General features: G+C 39.7%; 1 protein-coding gene across 1 annotated transcript in view; it reads right to left on the bottom strand.

The window, feature by feature from the left end:
* The window catches only part of CEP162 (centrosomal protein 162), a 450005-nt gene that overhangs the window by 306515 nt on the left and 117933 nt on the right, over positions 1 to 25557 (bottom strand). The window contains exon 11 of the mRNA XM_053710490.1: positions 6575 to 6650. Within this exon, the coding sequence (XP_053566465.1) occupies positions 6575 to 6650 (76 nt within the window). The remainder of the gene's footprint in view (positions 1 to 6574; positions 6651 to 25557) is intronic.

Here is a 25557-nt window from a genome sequence, read left to right on the forward strand (position 1 = left end):
TTCCTGTTAGGAAGGAGAATATCCCCCACAAGTAAAGGATGAATCCGTGGACTGCATACACCTTACAAGAGAAATCCTGTATGCCCAATCCTTTACACCCTCTCAAAGGTGCATAAGAGTCTGCTTAAACCTCCAGGCCGATCCATTGTATCTGCCAGAGGATCCCTGTTGAATCCATTGGCCCAGATGATATCATATGTTTGGGATTCCACAGACATTCTAAGGTTACTGTCTGGGATTCATAACATCGGACCTGATGATTATCTAGTGACCATGGATGTCACAAGTCTGTACACTATCATCCCACATCAGGATGGGATGTAGGCAGTTCGAAAAGCTTTATCAAGATACCCTTATGTGGGACCCAAAACTGAGTACATCATCAAGATTTTACAACTCTGTTTGGCCTACAATTACTTTAGGTTTGAAACAAGATACTTTCAGCAAAAAACAGGAACGGCGATGGGGTCGAATATGGCCCCCTCGTACGCAAATCTGTACATGGAGGATTACGAAGATAATGTGATAAGAGCCCATGCGAACCCCAACATCACCATGTACAATCGGTACATCGATAAAGTTCTACTGATCTGGAGAGGTGATGAAGAAGATCTCATCACGTGGTTTATCTCCCTGAACAATCAAACACCACATGTGAAGTTCAAAATGATACATAACAGAAATGAAGTGGATTTCCTTGATCTAAGGATCTATAAGCAAGGGATCCGGCTAGAAACGACAATGTACCACAAACCCACAGACAGAAACTCTCTGCTAATAGCAAATAGCTGCCATCCACGATCTCTGATCAGGGCTATACCTAAGGCTCAGATGTACAGAGTGGTAAGAAATAATTCTCAGAGAGAAGAAACACAAACACAATTACAAGAGATGTCAGTCAAATTCTCACAGAGGAGATATACCTTTGATATTATCAAGGAAGCCCAGAAAGCAGTCAACGTATGTATAAGAACAGAATTTTTTGGCAAACCAACTGAAAGAAAATACAAAGGAACGGATGACATTTGTCATTACATACACACCTGCAGCAGATGTGCTGGCTAAATCGATAAGAGAACATTGGAAGCTATTGGTATCGGATACATTGCTCCCATTCCAGAAATCAGAACCTCCAAGAATGGGTTATAAGAGAGGTCGCAACCTACAAGATTTATTCATGAAAACAGATCCTAATCATCCCTACACCAAAGAGTTATGGTTACAAACCCAGGAACCAGATGTTTCAAGTGCATTAGCTGTATAACCTGTAATTTCATCATCCACATTCTAATTACAGACATAAGATCAAATTACACCTTACCTGTTCCACTAAATATGTGGTTTATCTACTTAATTGTATTTGTGACAAGTACTATTTAGGAAAAACGGATGATGATATTAAGAAGAGGATGGCTAACCATTGGAGTGCGATTAGAACAGCATTGGATAAAAAGAAGACAGATCAACCAGTGGCGAGGAACTTTTTGGAAATAAACCATACGGTGAAGGATCTACGCTTTGTGTTGATTGACCACATACCCCCCCTGGGACGAGGTGGAGACAGAAATAAGTTATTGCAACTGGAGATTAAATGAATTTATAACCTGTGGACTGTTCATCCAGGAGGACTTAATACCAGTGTTGACTGGTACTGTTTCCTTTAAATGGGAAGCATCTCTACATGGAAAGTCCACTACCATATTCCATGAAGTAATTGGCTAACTTAGAGAGACACTGATGTATGTGGTGGCCTTATGCCCCCTGACATTGCCTTATTCAATATTTAATATATATGATGGAGATACGGTCTAGGTGAAGAATACCCACCTAAGTTATGGGGCCACCCATTTAGTTTTTTGTTTCACTGATAATGTTTTAACTTATGTCCCTTAAATACGCCAGCGCTTAATTTATCTGTACAGTAACATACTGCTAGATTGAGTAATTCTCTTCATTTGTATTATTATATGGAGCATCTGCTTGGAAAGAGTATATTCTCTTTGAATTAGTGGATATTTATGACTGTATCAATATACATGACATTGTAAGGCAATATCTTTGTAGACAATGTGTTAATCGATACAACCTGGGGATACAACACAGTTGTGAACTATTAATATGGTATTGAATAGAGTATGTGCAATATAAGTGGTTCTACTGAGATATGAGGATGGTGTCAACATATGCAATCGCAAATAATGTTGGCTGATTGGCTAAGCCTTATGACACGCGCTACGACATGGCTTTACACGCTCCCCCATCCCTCAGTGTCTGCTAATAGTCCATTACGCTGTAGGTATTTGTTTGATATGCTTTTGTGCTACAAAAATGCGAGCTGTGATCATGTTGTGCTAATATACACATTTGATATTCGTTTTGACACACATATGACAGAGATATGGTGACTGTGGCCGGATACAGGATCGTAAATACTGTTGGTTGATTGGTAAATCCTGATGTCTCACAGTATGACGTAGCTGGACACGCCCCCCATCCCTCAGTGTCAGTTAGATTCTACCACCCTTCTAATGTTTGGAAATGGTGGGGATCACAGCCATGCTACACATACACTTGATGGTAACGTAATTTAAATATGAGAGAGTGTAGATTTATCTGTATATATAGTACTACAGGGCAGTAATAACTGTGACTTGGTTTTAAAGTATGGCTGTACAGGGAGTGCAGAATTATTATGCAAGTTGTATTTTTGAGGATTCATTTTATTATTGAACAACAACCATGTTCTCAATGAACCCAAAAAACTCTTTAATATCAAAGCTGAATATTTTTGGAAGTAGTTTTAAGTTTGTTTTTAGTTTTAGCTATTTTAGGGGGATATCTGTGTGTGCAGGTGACTATTACTGTGCATAATTATTAGGCAACTTAACAAAAAACAAATATATACCCATTTCAATTATTTATTTTTACCAATGAAACCAATATAACATCTCAACATTCACAAATATACATTTCTGACATTCAAAAACAAAACAAAAACAAATCAGTGACCAATATAGCCACCTTTCTTTGCAAGGACACTCAAAAGCCTGCCATCCATGGATTCTGTCAGTGTTTTGATCTGTTCACCATCAACATTGCGTGCAGCAGCAACCACAGCCTCCCAGACACTGTTCAGAGAGGTGTACTGTTTTCCCTCCTTGTAAATCTCACATTTGATGATGGACCACAGGTTCTCAATGGGGTTCAGATCAGGTGAACAAGGAGGCCATGTCATTAGATTTTCTTCTTTTATAACCTTTCTTGCCAGCCACGCTGTGGAGTACTTGGACGCGTGTGATGGAGCATTGTCCTGCATGAAAATCATGTTTTTCTTGAAGGATGCAGACTTCTTCCTGTACCACTGCTTGAAGAAGGTGTCTTCCAGAAACTGGCAGTAGGACTGGGAGTTGAGCTTGACTCCATCCTCAACCCGAAAAGGCCCCACAAGCTCATCTTTGATGATACCAGCCCAAACCAGTACTCCACCTCCACCTTGCTGGCGTCCGAGTCGGACTAGAGCTCTCTGCCCTTTACCAATCCAGCCACGGGCCCATCCATCTGGCCCATCAAGACTAACTCTCATTTCATCAGTCCATAAAACCTTAGAAAAATCAGTCTTGAGATATTTATTGGCCCAGTCTTGACGTTTCAGCTTGTGTGTCTTGTTCAGTGGTGGTCGTCTTTCAGCCTTTCTTACCTTGGCCATGTCTCTGAGTATTGCACACCTTGTGCTTTTGGGCACTCCAGTGATGTTGCAGCTCTGAAATATGGCCAAACTGGTGGCAAGTGGCATCTTGGCAGCTGCACGCTTGACTTTTCTCAGTTCATGGGCAGTTATTTTGCGCCTTGGTTTTTCCACACGCTTCTTGCGACCCTGTTGACTATTTTGAATGAAACACTTGATTGTTCGATGATCACGCTTCAGAAGCTTTGCAATTTTAAGAGTGCTGCATCCCTCTGCAAGATATCTCACTATTTTTGACTTTTCTGAGCCTGTCAAGTCCTTCTTTTGACCCATTTTGCCAAAGGAAAGGAAGTTGCCTAATAATTATGCACACCTGATATAGGGTGTTGATGTCATTAGACCACACCCCTTCTCATTACAGAGATGCACATCACCTAATATGCTTAATTGGTAGTAGGCTTTCGAGCCTATACAGCTTGGAGTAAGACAACATGCATAAAGAGGATGATGTGGTCAAAATACTAATTTGCCTAATAATTCTGCACTCCCTGTATATGTTTGTCTGCGGAACTCCATTGCTTATGAATATTTAGTCACATTATACACACTATATGCACAGGGGATATATTTTGATATTGTTGTTCATATTATTTGATATATATTGCATATCCTTATGTTTGTACTAAGCTTTGCTGAACATTGTGACATGTATGTAATTAAGACGGTATCTATTGAGATACCTTTTTGATTGGATGTGGAGGAAGTAGGAGGAGCCTGCTGTATCATTTAAGCACTGTTTTTGTCACTTTATGGTTGTCTGAGGAAGGGGTGAATGCCCCGAAATGTCACACATTAAAGTTTGGTGTGTCCTAAACCCAGAAAGTGCAATCATTGGATCTTTTTATGCATTATTTTTGCACCCTCGTACTACTACTTTTGGCGAGTGGGAGTGCGCTATCTACTACATTATATATATATATACACACACACACATATATATATATATACACATACACACACATATATATATATATATATATATATATATATATATATAACAGTCGTATGCAAAAGTTTAGGCGCCCCTGACAATTTTCATGATTTAAATTTATAGATAATTGGATGTTTGGATCAGCAAATTAATTTTGATCTATCAAATAACTGAAGGACACAGTAATATTTCAGTAGTGAAATGAGGTTTATTGGATTAATAGAAAATGTGCAATATGCATCAAAACTAAATTAGACAGGTGCATAAATGTGGGCACCCCAACAGCCTCTAGACGCTTCCTATAGCCTGTAATCAATGTCTGGATTCTGGATGAAGGTATTTTGGACCATTCCTTCTTGCAAAACATCTCCAGTTCAGTTAGGTTTGATGGTTGCCGAGCATGGACAGCCCGCTTCAAATCACTCCACAGATTTTCAATGATATTCAGGTCTGGGGACTGGGATGGCAATTCCAGAACATTGTACTTGTTCCTCTGCATAAATGCCAAAGTAGATTTTGAGCAGTGTTTTGGGTCGTCTTGTTAAAATATCCAGCCTCGGCGTAACTTCAACTTTGTGACTGATTCCTTAACATTATTCTCAAGTATCTGCTGATATTGAGTGGAATCCATGCGACCCTCAACTTAAACAAGATTCCCGGTACCGGCACTGGCCACACAGCCCCATAGCATGATGCAACATCCACCAAATTTTACTGTGGGTAGCAAGTGTTTGTCTTGGAACGCTGTGTTCTTTTGCCGCCATGAATAATGCCCCCTGATATGACCAAATAACTCAATCTTTGTTTCATCAGTCCACAGCACCTTCTTCGAAAATGAAGCTGGCTTGTTCAAATGTGTGTTAGTGAACATTGCACAGTGACACCATCTGCAGCAAGATGATGTTGTAGGTCTTTAGAGGTGGTCTGTGGGCTGTTTTTGACCATTCTAACCATCCTTTGCCTCTCCGATATTTTACTTGGCCTGCCACTTCTGTCCTTAACAAGAACTGTGCCTGTGGTCTTCCATTTCCTCACTATGTTCCTCACAGTGGACACTGACAGCTTAAATCTCTGCGATAGCTTTTTGCAGCCTTCCCCTAAACCATAATGTTGAACAATCTTTGTTTTCAGGTCATTTGATAGTTGTTTTGAGGCCCCCATATTGCCACTCTTCAGAGGAGAGTCAAAGAGAACAACAACTTGCAATTGGCCACATTAAATACCTTTTCTCATGATTGAATGCACCTGTCTATGAAGTTCAAGGCTTAATGTGCTCACCAAACCAATTGTGTGTTCCCATTAATCAGTGCTAGGTAGTTACAGGCATTCAAATCAACAAAATGACAAGGGTGCCCATATTTATGCACCTGTCTAATTTCATTTTGATGCATATTGCACATTTTCTGTTAATCCAATAAACCTCATTTCACTACTGAAATATTAATGTGTCCTTCAGTTATTTGATAGATCAAAATGAAATTGCTGATCCAAACACCCAATTATTTATAAATGAAAATCATGGAATTTGTCAGGGGTGCCTAAACTTTTGCATACGACTGTATATATATATATATATATATATATATATATATATATATATATATATATATATATATATATATATATATAAAAGACAATCTCTCAAACACATAAAATTCTAATGCAATATTAGTAACAGTCCACTCAAGAGAAGTTATATTATAAAGCTGAGCACAGATAACATTCAGAACAGGAGAACATCTGGCGACTGTGAAGTTCCAGTCTGGGGGTGCAGTTTTGATGCAAGTGTCACTCTCTCATTTTTTTTATTAATATACTATATATGGACTATACTAGGCCATGTGGTGCACTTGTGTTATCTATTTACATATTTCCTTGTTGGTTACACTGCAAATTACCTCATAGATTGCAGTTCAGAATCCTGATCAGAAACTGCTCTAATAGGCTGCATCAATTCTTCCACTGTAGGTAGATCTAGAAAACAAAACAATTATCCACACTATAATAATAAACATTTAATCAAAATGACAATGCTGAATGTTAGAAAAAGTGAACATAGCTTAAGTTACTTTTTGCTGCCGTTTCTTTCAAAATGTACATAAACACTGAGAAAATGGATGATGATTTAAAGGGACAGTCATCACAAAAATTGTTATTTTTTAAAAAGATAGATAACGCCTTTACTACCCACTCCCCAGATTTGCACAGCCAACATGGTCATATTAATATACTTTATAAGCTTTAAACCTCTAAATTTTTGTTTCTAAGTACCTAAAGACAGCCCCCCATGATCCCATGCTTTTGTATTTTCTTTTCACAACAGGGGAAGCTAGTTCATGTGAGCCATATAGATAACTTTGTGCTGACGCCTGTGGATTCTAACAACACAGCACTAATTGGCCTAAATGCAAGTCAATAGATAAAACATTTAAATTCATGTGATCAAGGGGCAGTCAGAAGATGCTTAGAAACAAGGTAATCACAAAGGTAAAAAGGATATTGATTTAACAGTTTCTGTGCAAAACTAGGGAATGGGTAATAAAGGGATTATCTATCTTTCTAAACAATAAAACAAATTTGAGTTGACTGTCCCTTTAAAAAGAAAAGTGTCAAGTTGGCTGCTTAATCTCTGAGCTCCAGCAAGACGCTGTAAAAATGGCAGACTAATGGGACACAGTACACTTGATTTCTGTCTTAAATTATCCCCAGAGACAAAGGAAACCATTATACACACATCAGAGTCTTTATAGGCTTGAGAGACCTCCGTGAGCACCATATAAGTGAGAGGAAGTCGGATGCCACCACCCGCTGACAATTTCCACCACACGCTTTTCTATAAGCGGAGACCTCAAAGACCGCAACTCCAATAAGCGCAAAGGACACAATCCGGCACTAAATACAGGACGATAAAAACCGGACCTGAAATAAAGGCTTAAGAAATAATTAATTATAGCCATCTCCCAGTGGAAATCAAGTGGCAGCAATTAAGTATAGCTCACGAGGTCTCAAAAAAAAAAAAAAAAAAAGCATAGCAATCACAGCCTTAATGACGCACTATAAAAAAAAAAAAAAAATACATGTCTCAGGGGCACAGCTTTATAACGCTTATCATATAACCACCTAACATGGTGATACCAGTTGAATAATAGCTATCAAGATGAAGTCACAATTATAGAGAAGATAAGAGTATTCTCCTGAGCGTCTCTCTCTCATCATCAAAGATCTCCTGAAAACTTTAATTCAAAATAGAGGCTGAATCCCTACCGGTATCCTCCAACCTTAACCCCTAAACGACCGACGACGTATGCCATACGTCCTCAATAAAAAAGCACTTAACGACAGAGGACGTATGGCATACGTCGTCGGTTTAACAGAGCACTGGAAGCGATCGAAATCGCTTCCAGCTGCTCTAACAGTATTGCAGGCTTGCCTTGATTCCAAAGATCTGTGAAAAAACAAAGCGCAAACAGACTCAAGTGTAGATAGATAAGGCGCAAAATACCACGCTAATGTATTACACTTACAGTGTTAAAAGTTTAATCAGGCGTTTATTAAAAAAACATCAAGGTTCCAGATGTATCAGCCAACACAATAAGAACAATGTCAGTCCGTGAAACTGTGCGAGTCCCTCAGGATAGTCGTCACAGAACAAGATGGTTCAGTTCCTTGCTGGCTTCCGTAGTCGCGGCTCTGGTAGCAATGTCCGTAGAAAAGTATCAGGTGTCAGTGAATTCTCCCACAGAGCACTACGGGTCCTCAGATAGTCCAAAATTGACCCCAACGCGTTTCAACCGCTAACTTGCGGTCTTTCTCAAGAGGTAGGATGAATAATAGGTCCTACGGTGCAAGTGTATTTATAGCACATAATCGTATTTCATTGGTCCCATATCGGCTGGGTATTTCCAAGGTCTCTAAATGTTTTTCTACTTGCATTCGTATGAAACTGAAACATAACTTATGATATGTGAAAAATAAGAACAAAATTTCATGCTTAATATATATAACATACTAAAATTAAACACAGGATCGATATTTAATTAATTTAATATATTGGCATTCAATAGTTAGTATAAAAACAAAAAAAAACAAAAAAAATGATAAATGAATAGAGAAACTAATAAATGAATAAAAAGTGACCGAAATAATAAATGCAATTATAATTGGACTATGTGTTGATATTATAAGAAATGGATATATATATAAATATGTGAACACAAAACACATGAAAGAATACATAGAAAAACGTAAAAATTATTCTTAGGAACTTCATATATAAACATATAAAAATAAAAATAAAATAAAATACACTGTATATATAATAATATGTAAAAAGATCAAAACTTGATTACCAGGAAAATAGATAACTAAATTAATTCACTAAACTAACCTATATATAAGGAGGAACAGCCATTCTCTTACTAGAGATATAAAATTATTGTATTAATGGTATGAATTAGGAATTAAGGGGAAAAAATCCTAAGATTAAAAACTACTAAAATTAGAAAATGATTATTATGAAAACAATAAGTCTCACAGCTAGCCCTATCACTACTGATCTATTAAGCTAACAATTGTTACAGAAACTGCACAATATTAGGATTTTTTCCCCTTAATTCCTAATTCATACCATTAATACAATAATTATATAGGTTAGTTTAGTGAATTAATTTAGTTATCTATTTTCCTGGTAATCAAGTTTTGATCTTTTTACATATTATTATATATACAGTGTATTTTATTTTATTTTTATTTTTATATGTTTATATATGAAGTTCCTAAGAATAATTTTTACGTTTTTCTATGTATTCTTTCATGTGTTTTGTGTTCACATATTTATATATATATCCATTTCTTATAATATCAACACATAGTCCAATTATAATTGCATTTATTATTTCGGTCACTTTTTATTCATTTATTAGTTTCTCTATTCATTTATCAGTTTTTTTTTTTTTGTTTTTTTTTATACTAACTATTGAATGCCAATATATTAAATTAAATTAAATATCGATCCTGTGTTTAATTTTAGTATGTTTTTAGAATATTATTCATATTAAGCATGAAATTTTGTTCTTATTTTTCACATATCATAAGTTATGTTTCAGTTTCATACGAATGCAAGTAGAAAAACATTTAGAGACCTTGGAAATACCCAGCCGATATGGGACCAATGAAATACGATTATGTGCTATAAATACGCTTGCACCGTAGGACCTATTATTCATCCTACCTCTTGAGAAAGGCCGCACGTTAGCGGTTGAAACGCGTTGGGGTCAATTTTGGACTATCTGAGGACCCGTAGTGCTCTGTGGGAGAATTCACTGACACCTGATACTTTTCTACGGACATTGCTACCAGAGCCGCGACTACGGAAGCCAGCAAGGAACTGAACCATCTTGTTCTGTGACGACTATCCTGAGGGACTCGCACAGTTTCACGGACTGACATTGTTCTTATTGTGTTGGCTGATACATCTGAAACCTTGATGTTTTTTTAATAAACGCCTGATTAAACTTTTAACACTGTAAGTGTAATACATTAGCGTGGTATTTTGCGCCTTATCTATCTACACTTGAGTCTGTTTGCGCTTTGTTTTTTCACAAATCTTTGGGATTCTATTATACTCCGGGAGGCACGCAGGACACCACCGGTAAAGCAGCAGCAGCAGGTCTCGTATTTTATTGCATTTAATTTTAATTATTCTCATTGTGGTTTTCTTGTTGCTTTTCATTTTTGGGAAGCATTAGTGTATAATTGGCAGTATTTTGTATTATTATTATTATTTTTCATTGTTAGTTTATATGTATTATAGGTTTTACATTGTATACTTAACCTTTTAGTGTTTTACACTATCATTGATTTTTTGTTTGTAATTATTGTCTTAATCTATGTGGAATTGATCAACCTACATTAGTGGTTAGCGCTGTTAAATTTGTATATTTTCTATAGGCTTGCCTTGATGTCTAGGCATCCTGCAATACTGTTCCCGAGTGCCGGGACCGGATTGATCACTCCCCCACGAGTGATCACTTCCGGTTTCGCTCCACGTGGAGCCCGGCAGTGTTTCAGAGCATCGGAAGCGATCTGACACGCTTCCGATGCTCTGCTTGTGTGCTAAGTGCCTCGGTGGGTCGAGGCACTTAGTTGGTTATTAAATAATAAATTAAAAAAAAAAAAAAAACGGATAAAAAAAAAAAAAAAAGCCCAAATAGCCCCCCCTCCCCCTTCACTAGGCATCCAAGATGGCGATGCCCAGTGCATCATGGGGCCTCTGGGGGTGTCCCTAGCCTGCCTCATCATAGGGGCAAGCTAGGGTCACCCAATCTGAGCCTCCCACCCAAAAAAAATAATAATAATAAAATACTCCATTTGTCTGATCAAGTCAATATTTGTAAATATTGACTATGATCAGTGTGGATCTCCCTCCCTCTCCTCACTTGCCATTTTGTTGGAGAGAGAGAGAGAGACCTGTATTTAGCAGAGAGAGAGATTTATTTCTTTTATTTGTTAAAAAATATAGAACCAAAGGCTCTTTTCAGAGCCATTAACCCCTAGCTTGCCAGTGATCACTATATATCACTGGCAGTAGCATAGGTGCACTTTTTTTTTTGCTGCATTTTGCTGTCTGTGCATTTTTTTAGGGGTTAATTTTGTTGTTGTAATTTTTTAAAAACCCAAAGGCTCTTTTCAGAAACATTTAGTTAATTTAATTTTCAGAGCCATTAACCCTTAGCTTGCCAGTGATCTCTATAAATCACTGGCAGTTGCATAGCTGTACTTTTTTGCTGTCTGTGCATTTTTTAGGGGTTAATTTTGTTGTTGTAATTTTTTAAAAACCCAAAGGCTCTTTTCAGAAACATTTAGTTAATTTAATTTAATTTTCAGAGCCATTAACCCCTAGCTTGCCAGTGATCGCTATAAATCACTGGCAGTTGCATAGCTGTACTTTTTTGCTGTCTGTGCATTTTTTTAGGGGTTAATTTTGTTGTTGTAATTTTTTAAAAACCCAAAGGCTCTTTTCAGAAACATTTAGTTAATTTAATTTAATTTTCAGAGCCATTAACCCCTAGCTTGCCAGTGATCTCTATAAATCACTGGCAGTAGCATAGCTGTACTTTTTTGCTAGTTAATTTAGTTAATTAATTTATTTAATTTAATTTTCAGAGCCATTAACCCCTGGCTTGCCAGTGATCGCTATAAATCACTGGCAGTTGCATAGCTGTACTTTTTTGCTGTCTGTGCATTTTTTTAGGGGTTAATTTTGTTGTTGTAATTTTTTAAAAACCCAAAGGCTCTTTTCAGAAACATTTAGTTAATTTAATTTAATTTTCAGAGCCATTAACCCCTAGCTTGCCAGTGATCGCTATAAATCACTGGCAGTTGCATAGCTGTACTTTTTTGCTGTCTGTGCATATTTTTAGGGGTTAATTTTGTTGTTGTAATTTTTTAAAAACCCAAAGGCTCTTTTAAGAAACATTTAGTTAATTTAATTTAATTTTCAGAGCCATTAACCCCTAGCTTGCCAGTGATCACTATAAATCACTGGCAGTTGCATAGCTGTACTTTTTTGCTGTCTGTGCATTTTTTTAGGGGTTAATTTTGTTGTTGTAATTTTTTTAAAAACCCAAAGGCTCTTTTCAGAAACATTTAGTTAATTTAATTTAATTTTCAGAGCCATTAACCCCTAGCTTGCCAGTGATCGCTATAAATCACTGGCAGTAGCATAGCTGTACTTTTTTGCTAGTTCATTTAGTTAATTAATTTAGTTAATTTAATTTTTTTTAGTAATTGTTTTCTGTGACAGATACAAAAATGTCACAGAAAAGATATAGTGCTGAGGAGGCGTATGCCATCCTTGCGTCGGAGTCAGATGCCTCTATTTCTGACTCAGACCCCAATTTTGACCCTGCCATGTGCTCAGATACATCACTAGATGCAGTCTCAACTGATAGTGATGTATCTGTGGCTGCTAGCCCCCCTGCCAGAAGGAGGCGTGTTGCTGCCATTGCTGCTGAAGAGTGGGTAACGCCTCATCTCCAGAGGCCAGATATCCCACCCTTCACAGCAAATGCTGGCATAAATATAGATGTGGCAGGTTTTAGCCCCCAGCAGTTTCTGGAAGTGTTTCTGGGCGATGATATATTGGGGAACATTGTCGCCCAAACTAATTTATATGCCCATCAGTTCCGTGCTGCAAAGCCTGGAACATATTTGGCAAAGCAGCAATGGGCCCCCATCAATGTGCCAGAATTAAAAAAATTCTGGGCATTGACTATGCTGATGGGCATCATAAAGAAACCCTCCATTCGCTCCTACTGGAGTACTAGCCCCATCTGCTCTACCCCCATTTTCTCCCAGACTATGTCGAGGAAGAGGTATGAAATGATTCTGCATTTCATGCACTTCAGCGACAACAGCCTGTGCCCCCCTAGGGAGCATCCCCAATTTGACAGGCTGTATAAAATCCGCCCCCTGATAACCCACTTTTCTGCCAGGTTTGCAGAGGCTTATACACCTGGAAGGAATATATGCGTTGATGAATCCCTAATGAAGTATAAGGGAAGGCTGGGATTCAAGCAGTATATTCCTTCCAAACGCTCCAGATATGGGGTAAAGGTGTATAAGCTCTGTGACAGCGAGACTGGGTATACTCAGGCCTTCCGGGTGTATGAGGGAAAGGATAGCCACCTTGACCCTCCAGGTTGCCCAGAACATATGGGAACCACTGGCAAGATTGTCTGGGACCTGATATTACCCCTAATGAACAAAGGGTATCACTTGTACTTAGACAATTTTTATACAAGTGTCCTTTTGTTCAAGCTACTGTATTGCTTTGATACAGTAGCTTGCGGTACAATTAAAAAGAACCGCGCAGGTTTCCCAGGACAACTTGTACGCACCCGGCTACGAAGGGGGGAGACCTCAGCTCAGAGCCAAGAGGAGCTGTTGGCACTTAAGTACAGAGACAAGAAGGATGTATACCTTCTTACCACCATCCACACAGAGAGGACGGTGGCGGTTTCTGTACGTGGCAGAGCTGAGATCATAAGGAAGCCAGTGTGCATCAAATCTTATAACCGGCATATGGGTGGGGTTGATCTGGCTGATCAGCTGCTGCAGCCCTACCTAATTATGCTGAAGACAAGGGCCTTGTACAAAAAGTTTGCAATTTACCTAATGCAGATTGCAACCCACAACGCTTTTTTGTTGTTCAAAAAAGCAAACCCCAGAGTTAAAAAAACTTTTTTACAGTTTCAGCTCCAGATTATTACTGGGATTTTGTACCATGATGCACCTGCTCCCCGGGCGGTGATGGGAGAGAGCAGAGTTGGGGCTACTCATTTTATTTTTAAAATCCCCCCTACTGCCGCAAAGCAGAAACCACAAAAAAAATGCAGTCTGTACCAAGAGGGGGAAGAGAAGGGACACCATATATCACTGTCCTGATTGCCCTGGACAGCCTGCACTCTGCATTGGGGACTGCTTCAAGCGGTACCATACAATGGTCAATTTTTTAAAAAAATAAATACATTTGGTGTTATATATATATTTTTTTTTGGTTATGTTTACTGTTAGATGGGTTTTTTTTTTTTTTTTTTTTTACTTTTACTTTGCCAGATTTTTACATTTCACTACTCTATTTTTTTCTAAAATTGGGCCTGTTTTTTTTTTTTAACCAAAACCCCTGTCAAACCTATGCATGGGGGACATAGGTGTTCTCAGGGTGCCTTGCAAAAAACAACCTGAAGTATGTTTTTGTAATAACTTACAACAGTCTCTCCTAAATCATAGTCAAAAAGCAATGTGTCTGTAAAAATGAAAATTGAAAAATTACCACCATACACTTTCTCCAATTTTTTGGGCTAAAACGGTTGCTTCAAAGGCATCAAAGCACACCATATACAATACCTTGGGGTGTCAACATTTAAAAAAACAGAATTTATGTTTACCTGATAAATTACTTTCTCCAACGGTGTGTCCGGTCCACGGCGTCATCCTTACTTGTGGGATATTCTCTTCCCCAACAGGAAATGGCAAAGAGCCCAGCAAAGCTGGTCACATGATCCCTCCTAGGCTCCGCCTACCCCAGTCATTCGACCGACGTTAAGGAGGAATATTTGCATAGGAGAAACCATATGGTACCGTGGTGACTGTAGTTAAAGAAAATAAATTATCAGACCTGATTAAAAAAACCAGGGCGGGCCGTGGACCGGACACACCGTTGGAGAAAGTAATTTATCAGGTAAACATAAATTCTGTTTTCTCCAACATAGGTGTGTCCGGTCCACGGCGTCATCCTTACTTGTGGGAACCAATACCAAAGCTTTAGGACACGGATGAAGGGAGGGAGCAAATCAGGTCACCTAAATGGAAGGCACCACGGCTTGCAAAACCTTTCTCCCAAAAATAGCCTCAGAAGAAGCAAAAGTATCAAACTTGTAAAATTTGGTAAAAGTGTGCAGTGAAGACCAAGTCGCTGCCCTACATATCTGATCAACAGAAGCCTCGTTCTTGAAGGCCCATGTGGAAGCCACAGCCCTAGTGGAATGAGCTGTGATTCTTTCGGGAGGCTGCCGTCCGGCAGTCTCGTAAGCCAATCTGATGATGCTTTTAATCCAAAAAGAGAGAGAGGTAGAAGTTGCTTTTTGACCTCTCCTTTTACCGGAATAAACAACAAACAAGGAAGATGTTTGTCTAAAATCCTTTGTAGCATCTAAATAGAATTTTAGAGCGCGAACAACATCCAAAGTGTGCAACAGACGTTCCTTCTTTGAAACTGGTTTCGGACACAGAGAAGGTACGATAATCTCCTGGTTAATGTTTTTGTTAGAAACAACTTTTGGAAGAAAACCAGGTTTAGTACGTAAAACCACCTTATCTGCATGAAACACCAGATAAGGAGGAGAACACTGCAGAGCAGATAATTCTGAAACTCTTCTGGCAGAAGAAATTGCAACTAAAAACAAAACTTTCCAAGATAATAACTTAATATCAACGGAATGCAAGGGTTCAAACGGAACCCCCTGAAGAACTGAAAGAACTAAATTGAGACTCCAAGGAGGAGTCAAAGGTTTGTAAACAGGCTTAATTCTAACCAGAGCCTGAACAAAGGCTTGAACATCTGGCACAGCAGCCAGTTTTTTGTGAAGTAACACCGACAAGGCAGAAATCTGTCCCTTCAGGGAACTTGCAGATAAACCCTTTTCCAATCCTTCTTGAAGGAAGGATAGAATCCTAGGAATCTTAACCTTGTCCCAAGGGAATCCTTTAGATTCACACCAACAGATATATTTTTTCCAAATTTTGTGGTAAATCTTTCTAGTTACAGGCTTTCTGGCCTGAACAAGAGTATCGATAACAGAATCTGAGAACCCTCGCTTCGATAAAATCAAGCGTTCAATCTCCAAGCAGTCAGCTGGAGTGAAACCAGATTCGGATGTTCGAACGGACCCTGAACAAGAAGGTCTCGTCTCAAAGGTAGCTTCCAAGGTGGAGCCGATGACATATTCACCAGATCTGCATACCAAGTCCTGTGTGGCCACGCAGGAGCTATCAAGATCACCGACGCCCTCTCCTGATTGATCCTGGCTACCAGCCTGGGGATGAGAGGAAACGGCGGGAACACATAAGCTAGTTTGAAGGTCCAAGGTGCTACTAGTGCATCCACTAGAGCCGCCTTGGGATCCCTGGATCTGGACCCGTAGCAAGGAACCTTGAAGTTCTGACGAGAGGCCATCAGATCCATGTCTGGAATGCCCCACAGCTGAGTGACTTGGGCAAAGATTTCCGGATGGAGTTCCCACTCCCCCGGATGCAATGTCTGACGACTCAGAAAGTCCGCTTCCCAATTTTCCACTCCTGGGATGTGGATAGCAGACAGGTGGCAGGAGTGAGACTCCGCCCATAGAATGATTTTGGTCACTTCTTCCATCGCTAGGGAACTCCATGTTCCCCCCTGATGGTTGATGTACGCAACAGTTGTCATGTTGTCTGATTGAAACCGTATGAACTTGGCCCTCGCTAGCTGAGGCCAAGCCTTGAGAGCATGGAATATCGCTCTCAGTTCCAGAATGTTTATCGGTAGAAGAGATTCTTCCCGAGACCAAAGACCCTGAGCTTTCAGGGATCCCCAGACCGCGCCCCAGCCTATCAGACTGGCGTCGGTCGTGACAATGACCCACTCTGGTCTGCGGAATGTCATCCCTTGTGACAGGTTGTCCAGGGACAGCCACCAACGGAGTGAATCTCTGGTCCTCTGATTTACTTGTATCTTCGGAGACAAGTCTGTATAGTCCCCATTCCACTGACTGAGCATGCACAGTTGTAATGGTCTTAGATGAATGCGCGCAAAAGGAACTATGTCCATTGCCGCTACCATCAACCCGATCACTTCCATGCACTGAGCTATGGAAGGAAGAGGAACGGAATGAAGTATCCGACAAGAGTCTAGAAGTTTTGTTTTTCTGGCCTCTGTCAGAAAAATCCTCATTTCTAAGGAGTCTATTATTGTTCCCAAGAAGGGAACCCTTGTTGACGGGGATAGAGAACTCTTTTCCACGTTCACTTTCCATCCGTGAGATCTGAGAAAGGCCAGGACAATGTCCGTGTGAGCCTTTGCTTGAAGAAGGGACGACGCTTGAATCAGAATGTCGTCCAAGTAAGGTACTACAGCAATGCCCCTTGGTCTTAGCACAGCTAGAAGGGACCCTAGTACCTTTGTGAAAATCCTTGGAGCAGTGGCCAATCCGAAAGGAAGCGCCACGAACTGGTAATGTTTGTCCAGGAATGCGAACCTTAGGAACCGATGATGTTCCTTGTGGATAGGAATATGTAGATACGCATCCTTTAAATCCACCGTGGTCATGAATTGACCTTCCTGGATGGAAGGAAGAATAGTTCGAATGGTTTCCATCTTGAACGATGGAACCTTGAGAAACTTGTTTAAGATCTTGAGATCTAAGATTGGTCTGAACGTTCCCTCTTTTTTGGGAACTGTGAACAGATTGGAGTAGAACCCCATCCCTTGTTCTCTTAATGGAACAGGATGAATCACTCCCATTTTTAACAGGTCTTCTACACAATGTAAGAATGCCTGTCTTTTTATGTGGTCTGAAGACAACTGAGACCTGTGGAACCTCCCCCTTGGGGGAAGTCCCTTGAATTCCAGAAGATAACCTTGGGAGACTATTTCTAGCGCCCAAGGATCCAGAACATCTCTTGCCCAAGCCTGAGCGAAGAGAGAGAGTCTGCCCCCCACCAGATCCGGTCCCGGATCGGGGGCCAACATTTCATGCTGTCTAGGTAGCAGTGGCAGGTTTCTTGGCCTGCTTTCCCTTGTTCCAGCCTTGCATTGGTCTCCAAGCTGGCTTGGCTTGAGAAGTATTACCCTCTTGCTTAGAGGACGTAGCACCTTGGGCTGGTCCGTTTCTACGAAAGGGACGAAAATTAGGTTTATTTTTGGCCTTGAAAGGCCGATCCTGAGGAAGGGCGTGGCCCTTACCCCCAGTGATATCAGAGATAATCTCTTTCAAGTCAGGGCCAAACAGCGTTTTCCCCTTGAAAGGAATGTTAAGTAGCTTGTTCTTGGAAGACGCATCAGCCGACCAAGATTTCAACCAAAGCGCTCTGCGCGCCACAATAGCAAACCCAGAATTCTTAGCCGCTAACCTAGCCAATTGCAAAGTGGCGTCTAGGGTGAAAGAATTAGCCAATTTGAGAGCATTGATTCTGTCCATAATCTCCTCCAAAGGAGGAGAATCACTATCGACCGCCTTTATCAGATCATCAAACCAGAAACATGCGGCTGTAGCGACAGGGACAATGCATGAAATAGGTTGTAGAAGGTAACCTTGCTGAACAAACATCTTTTTAAGCAAACCTTCTAATTTTTTATCCATAGGATCTTTGAAAGCACAACTATCCTCTATGGGTATAGTGGTGCGTTTGTTTAAAGTGGAAACCGCTCCCTCGACCTTGGGGACTGTCTGCCATAAGTCCTTTCTGGGGTCGACCATAGGAAACAATTTTTTAAATATGGGGGGAGGGACGAAAGGAATACCGGGCCTTTCCCATTCTTTATTAACAATGTCCGCCACCCGCTTGGGTATAGGAAAAGCTTCTGGGAGCCCCGGCACCTCTAGGAACTTGTCCATTTTACATAGTTTCTCTGGGATGACCAACTTGTCACAATCATCCAGAGTGGATAATACCTCCTTAAGCAGAATGCGGAGATGTTCCAACTTAAATTTAAATGCAATCACATCAGGTTCAGCCTGTTGAGAAATGTTCCCTGAATCAGTAATTTCTCCCTCAGACAAAACCTCCCTGGCCCCATCAGACTGGGTTAGGGGCCCTTCAGAAATATTATTATCAGCGTCGTCATGCTCTTCAGTATCTAAAACAGAGCAGCCGCGCTTACGCTGATAAGTGTTCATTTTGGCTAAAATGTTTTTGACAGAATTATCCATTACAGCCGTTAATTGTTGCATAGTAAGGAGTATTGGCGCGCTAGATGTACTAGGGGCCTCCTGAGTGGGCAAGACTCGTGTAGACGAAGGAGGGAATGATGCAGTACCATGCTTACTCCCCTCACTTGAGGAATCATCTTGGGCATCATTGTCATTTTCACATAAATCACATTTATTTAAATGAATAGGAATTCTGGCTTCCCCACATTCAGAACACAGTCTATCTGGTAGTTCAGACATGTTAAACAGGCATAAACTTGATAACAAAGTACAAAAAACGTTTTAAAATAAAACCGTTACTGTCACTTTAAATTTTAAACTGAACACACTTTATTACTGCAATTGCGAAAAAACATGAAGGAATTGTTCAAATTTCACCACAGTGTCTTAAAGCCTTAAAAGTATTGCACACCAAATTTGGAAGCTTTAACCCATAAAATAACGGAACCGGAGCCGTTTTGAACTTTAACCCCTTTACAGTCCCTGGTATCTGCTTTGCTGAGACCCAACCAAGCCCAAAGGGGAATACGATACCAAATGACGCCTTCAGAAAGTCCTTTCTAAGTATCAGAGCTCCTCTCACATGCGACTGCATGCCATGCCTCTCAAAAACAAGTGCGCAACACCGGCGCGAAAATGAGGCTCTGCTTATGCTTTGGGAAAGCCCCTAAAGAATAAGGTGTTTAATACAGTGCCTGCCGATATCAATATATCAAAATACCCAGATAAAATGATTCCTCAAGGCTAAATATATGTTAATAATGAATCGATTTAGCCCAAATAAAGTCTACAGTCTTAATAAGCCCTTGTGAAGCCCTTATTTACGATCGTAATAAACATGGCTTACCGGATCCCATAGGGAAAATGACAGCTTCCAGCATTACATCGTCTTGTTAGAATGTGTCATACCTCAAGCAGCAAGAGACTGCACACTGTTCCCCCAACTGAAGTTAATTGCTCTCAACAGTCCTGTGTGGAACAGCCATGGATTTTAGTGACGGTTGCTAAAATCATTTTCCTCATACAAACAGAAATCTTCATCTCTTTTCTGTTTCTGAGTAAATAGTACATACCAGCACTATTTCAAAATAACAAACTCTTGATTGAATAATAAAAACTACAGTTAAACACTAAAAAACTCTAAGCCATCTCCGTGGAGATGTTGCCTGTACAACGGCAAAGAGAATGACTGGGGTAGGCGGAGCCTAGGAGGGATCATGTGACCAGCTTTGCTGGGCTCTTTGCCATTTCCTGTTGGGGAAGAGAATATCCCACAAGTAAGGATGACGCCGTGGACCGGACACACCTATGTTGGAGAAATATACACTTTCATGGCAATAAATAAAAGTGGGGTATGCGATAGGCCACAAACTAAAGATAGGCCTATCAGAAGAAATACTCTCAGTGTTAATAACTAAAATCACAAGTCATAACATTGTAACATAACCTTCCCAAAATCCTGGCAAACCTATGCATGGTGGGCATAGGTGTACTCAGGGTGCCTTGCAGAAAACAACCTGAAGTATTCTTTTGCAATAACTTACAACAGTCTCTCCTAAATCATAGTCAAAAAGCAATGTGTCTGTAAAAATTAAAATTGAAAAATAACCACCATACACTTTCAATTTTTTGGGCTAAAACGGTTGCTTCAAAGGCATCAAAGCACACCATATACAATACCTTGGGGTGTCAACTTTTCAAATATATGCACATTCATGGAAAACAAATAAATTGGGGTATGTTAAAAGACCCCCCAAAAAGACGATAGGCAAAGAAAATATGTTAAATGTGAAAAAAAATCACAAACGCATGTCAGACATTTGGCATTGCACCCCCCAAACAAGCCACCAAACCTATGCATAGGTGGTATCACTAAACTCAGGAGATGTTGGTGACCACATATTGGTGTCTTCTTTGGTAGTAACACATAACAGGAGCTGTGAATCCATGTCTAAAGTACAATGTATGTGAACAATAACACAAAAATATGAATGCCCAATAGTTTGACAAAGACTAGTGGTTAAATTAGTGCATGCAAAGTGTTAAAATACCTGCATTTGAAATACCATAGGAAGTCTACTTTTCAAAAATATATGGTTTGATTGAGGTAAATTACATTGGCCGGCTTCAGAAATGTCTTAAATAGGACATGGGTGCATGGGATGTGAAAATTCAAAGTGGAAAAAATGGAATGGGCTTCCTAAAAATAAGGCCTTTTAGCCCCCAGAGAACCCAACACACCTATACATGGGTGGTATCACTGTACTCAGGAGAGGTTGTTGAACACATATTGAGGTGTTTTTTGGCAGTAACACATAACAGGAACTGAAAATCCATGCCTAAAGTACAATGTGTGTGAAAAATAACACAAAAAAATGACTACCCAAAAGTTTGACAAAGACTGGTGGTTGAATTAGTGCATGGAAAGTGTAAAAATATCAGCATTTGAAAATCCCTAGGGTGTCTACTTTTCAAAAATATATGGTTTGATGGGGGTAAATTCCATTGGCCAGCTTCAGAAATGTCCCAAATAGGACATGGGTGCATGATGACCGATGTGAAAATTCCAAGTTGAAAAACTGGAATGCACTACCTAAAAATAAGGCCATTTAGCCCCCAGAGAACTCGACACACCTATACATAGGTGGTATCACTGTACTCAGGAGATGTTGTTGAACACATATTGAGGTGGTTTTTGGCAGTAACACATAATAGGAACTGAAAATACATGCCTAAAGTACAATGTGTGTGAAAAATAACACAAAAAAATGACTACCCAAAAGTTTGACAAAGACTAGTGGTTGAATTAGTGCATGGAAAGTGTTAAAATACCAGCATTTGAAATACCCTAGGGTGTCTACTTTTCAAAAATATATGGTTTGATGGGGGTAAATTCCAGTGGCCAGCTTCAGAAATGTCCCAAATAGAACATGGGTGCATGATGACCGATGTGAAAATTCCAAGTTGAAAAACTGGAATGCGCTCTCTAAAAATAAGGGCTTTTAGCCCACAGAGAACCCGACACACCTATACATGGGTGGTATCACTGTACCCAGGAGATGCTACTGAAGACATATTAGGGTGTTATTTGGCAGTAACCCTTACCATTTTATCAGTAAATGTATTCTTAAATTGCTATTTGTCAAAAAATCAAATTATTTTTTCCCCCCCAAACTTTGGCATAGATTGGTGGTAAAATGGTTGCATGAAAAAAGTCAAAATACCCCAAGTTTAATACCTTAGGTTGTCTTCTTTTAAAAAATATATACATTTGAAGGGTTATTCAGGGATTCCTGACAGATATTGGTGTTACAATGTAACTATCGCCAATTTTGAAAAAACATGGTTTTGAAATAGCAAAGTGCTACTTGTACTTATTGCCCTATAACTTGCAAAAAAAGCAAAGAACATGTAAACATTGGGTATTTCTAAACTCAAGACAAAATTTAGAAACTGTTTAACATTGGTATTTTATGGTGGTTGTAGATGTGTTAGAGATTTTGGGGCTCAAAGTTAGAAAAAGTGTGTTTTTTTCATTTTTTCCTAATATTTTATAATTTTTTTATAGTAAATTATAAGATATGATGAAAATAATGGTATCTTTAGAAACTCCATTTAATGGCGAGAAAAACGGTATATAATATGTGTGGGTACAGTAAATGAGTAAGAGGAAAATAACAGTTAAACACAAACATCACAGAAATGCAAAAATAGCCTTGGTCCCAGATGGTCAACAAATTGAAAAGTGGTCTGGTCACTAAGGGGTTAAAGGGACATTAAACCCAAAAAATGTATTTCATGATTACGACAGAGAATACAATTTTAAACAACTTTCTAATTTACTTCAATTTTGTAATTTGCTTCATTCCTTAGATATCCTTTGTTAAAGAAATGGCAATGCACAAGGGTGAGCCAATCACATGAGGCAAATATGAGCAGCCACCAATCAGAAGTTACTGAGCCTATCTAGATATGCTTTTCAGGAAGACATATCAAGAGAATGAAGCAAATTAGATAACAGAAATAAATTAGAAAGTTGTTTTAAATGGTATTCCCTATCTGAATCATGAAAGAAAAAATATGGGTTTAATGTACCTTTAACTCCCCAGATATATTCAGCAGTAAACTTTACTGGATATCCTCACATACCATAAAATATCTTCCAGAAAATCCACAAAAGACAAAAGTAAAACCTCATCCCTTAATACATATTTTAAACCCTCTAAAACATCTAAAATGGCTGATCAGCTTGATATAGAAAACAAGGAAGAAATGGATTCAGATCCAGGAATTACAACTTCAGACACAGACCAGACTCCTGTGACTAAAGCAGACCAAAAATCCCTAGTCTCAAAGCAATATATATCTTCTAGTTTTGAGAGAAATCAGATCAGATATTGTTGAACTTGGAGTAAGAATAGACACACTGGAAGAACATAAAGAGGCAATCACAGAGGACATTGCCGATGTCTCATAAACTATATCCTCGCACCAACAAAATGTAAGACAAAATGGAGGATGGAGGATTTAGAAAATAGACGTAGAAGGAAAAATGTAAGACTTAATGGAATACCGGAATCTATAACCAGTAAGGATTTACCCTCCTACTTACAGCAACTTTTTAAAAGCATAACTAGAGACATGGTCACTATGGAGAGAACCCTCAGGAAAGCTATGCCTTGAGGAGGTGCTCCCCCACGTGACATAATAGTGAAGATGCTCCTCTTCCAAGAAAAAGAAACAATACTCTCAGCATCCAGGAGTAACTAGGGATGCACGGATACTAGTATCGGTGCCGATACTAAGCATTTGCACGAGTACTTGTACTTGCGCACAATGCTCTGATACCGACACCGATATTTTTGGCCAGGTGCCTACTCTTTTACAGGGAGGAAGGAGGGACGTGACACACGTGGTAATGAAAACCGGGCTGATACTTTTGGCTAGGTTCGTACTCTGCCTACTGTTACAGCGCTGTGAAGAAGGAGGGGCGCGACGCGCAATAAAAACAGGGAGCCAGAAATTACGTCACTCTGGCCCCGGCTTAATTACAGGAGCACTAGGGAGCAGTGTGCTGGATGTGCCACATAAGCAACGCTATCGATCACAGGCCAGCTACAGGACAGACAGATTAGGTAGGCAGTCAATTGCATATATGCATATTGCTCCTCTGTAGCACTGCACACAACTATAGGCAGTGTGGGGACCGGGGCTGCCTAAAAAAAATAATTTGTGCTTCCAGATCTTCAGCGCTGCAACCGCATGTTGCATAAAAACGTTATGCATTTCTCACCAGTTTGCCTAACAAAGGTCAGAGAGCTGCACTTTAGTTGTATTGCTTATTGACTAAAGAAATTCCAGTGTGTTTCTTCAGCTCTGAATCAATAGGTTAAAGTGGATTAGAGGTGGGTTATGCCCTTTACACAAGCACTGAGGGGATTAGCAGTAAACATGGCGCAGTCCTTTGTCCCCAGCGTGCACATTGAACCGCTCTGCGTTCAGACCAATATAGATAACATTTGTGAGCAATACTTAAATTGTAAGCTCTGTGGGGTAGATTTTATCACTAGCAGATAATGCTGTTTTATCAGAAAATCAGTAATAAAACTCACATACCATTTGTGTCTTATCCCAGATGTGCAACAATGCTCAGGAAGCAGGTCTTTATGTATAAATCAGTTTTACAGTCAGAGAAACCCCCAAATCACACCCACCTGTATCCCCCAAACACACCCACCTGTATCCCCCAGATCACACCCACCTGTATCCCCCAGATCACACCCACCTGTACTCCCACCTGGTCCTGTACCACGAGATCAGACCCACCTATTATCCCAGATCACACCCACTTCTTCCCCCAGTACAGTACAGTACTGTATAGTTCTTCATAATTATAAAGAAGCTATCTTAAATCATTAGTCTGCATTGTGCTTGGAAAACTGTCACATGACATTAAAAAAAAGTATCGGTAATTGGTATCGGCGAGTATTTGAAAAAAAAGTATCGGTACTTGTACTCGGTCTTAAAAACATGGTATCGGTGCAACCTTAGGAATAACCCTACCTTCAAGTTTCAAGGTTCGGTTGTTCAATTCTACCAGGACCTGTGCCTCAGGACTTTACAAAGACAAAATTCCCTACGTCCTCTTACACAAGTACTGAGAAAGCAGCAGATTCAGTACAAATGGGGGTTTCCCTTTGCTTTTTACATCCTAAAAGACCACATGACAATCACTATCAAAGTGGCGGAGTACATACCAGATCCTTGCCAACAACTGGCCCTAGAAGTTCCACAAATACCTAATCCAACCACCTCCACAACATCATTGGAACCACAAGCACCATTTAAAATAAGCATACTCCCTAAATGGAAAATGGTGAATTAAGACGTCCTAAAAACAAATAAACAACGGA

The sequence above is a fragment of the Bombina bombina genome, chromosome 4, assembly GCF_027579735.1.
Source record: "Bombina bombina isolate aBomBom1 chromosome 4, aBomBom1.pri, whole genome shotgun sequence".
Lineage (NCBI taxonomy): Eukaryota > Metazoa > Chordata > Amphibia > Anura > Bombinatoridae > Bombina > Bombina bombina.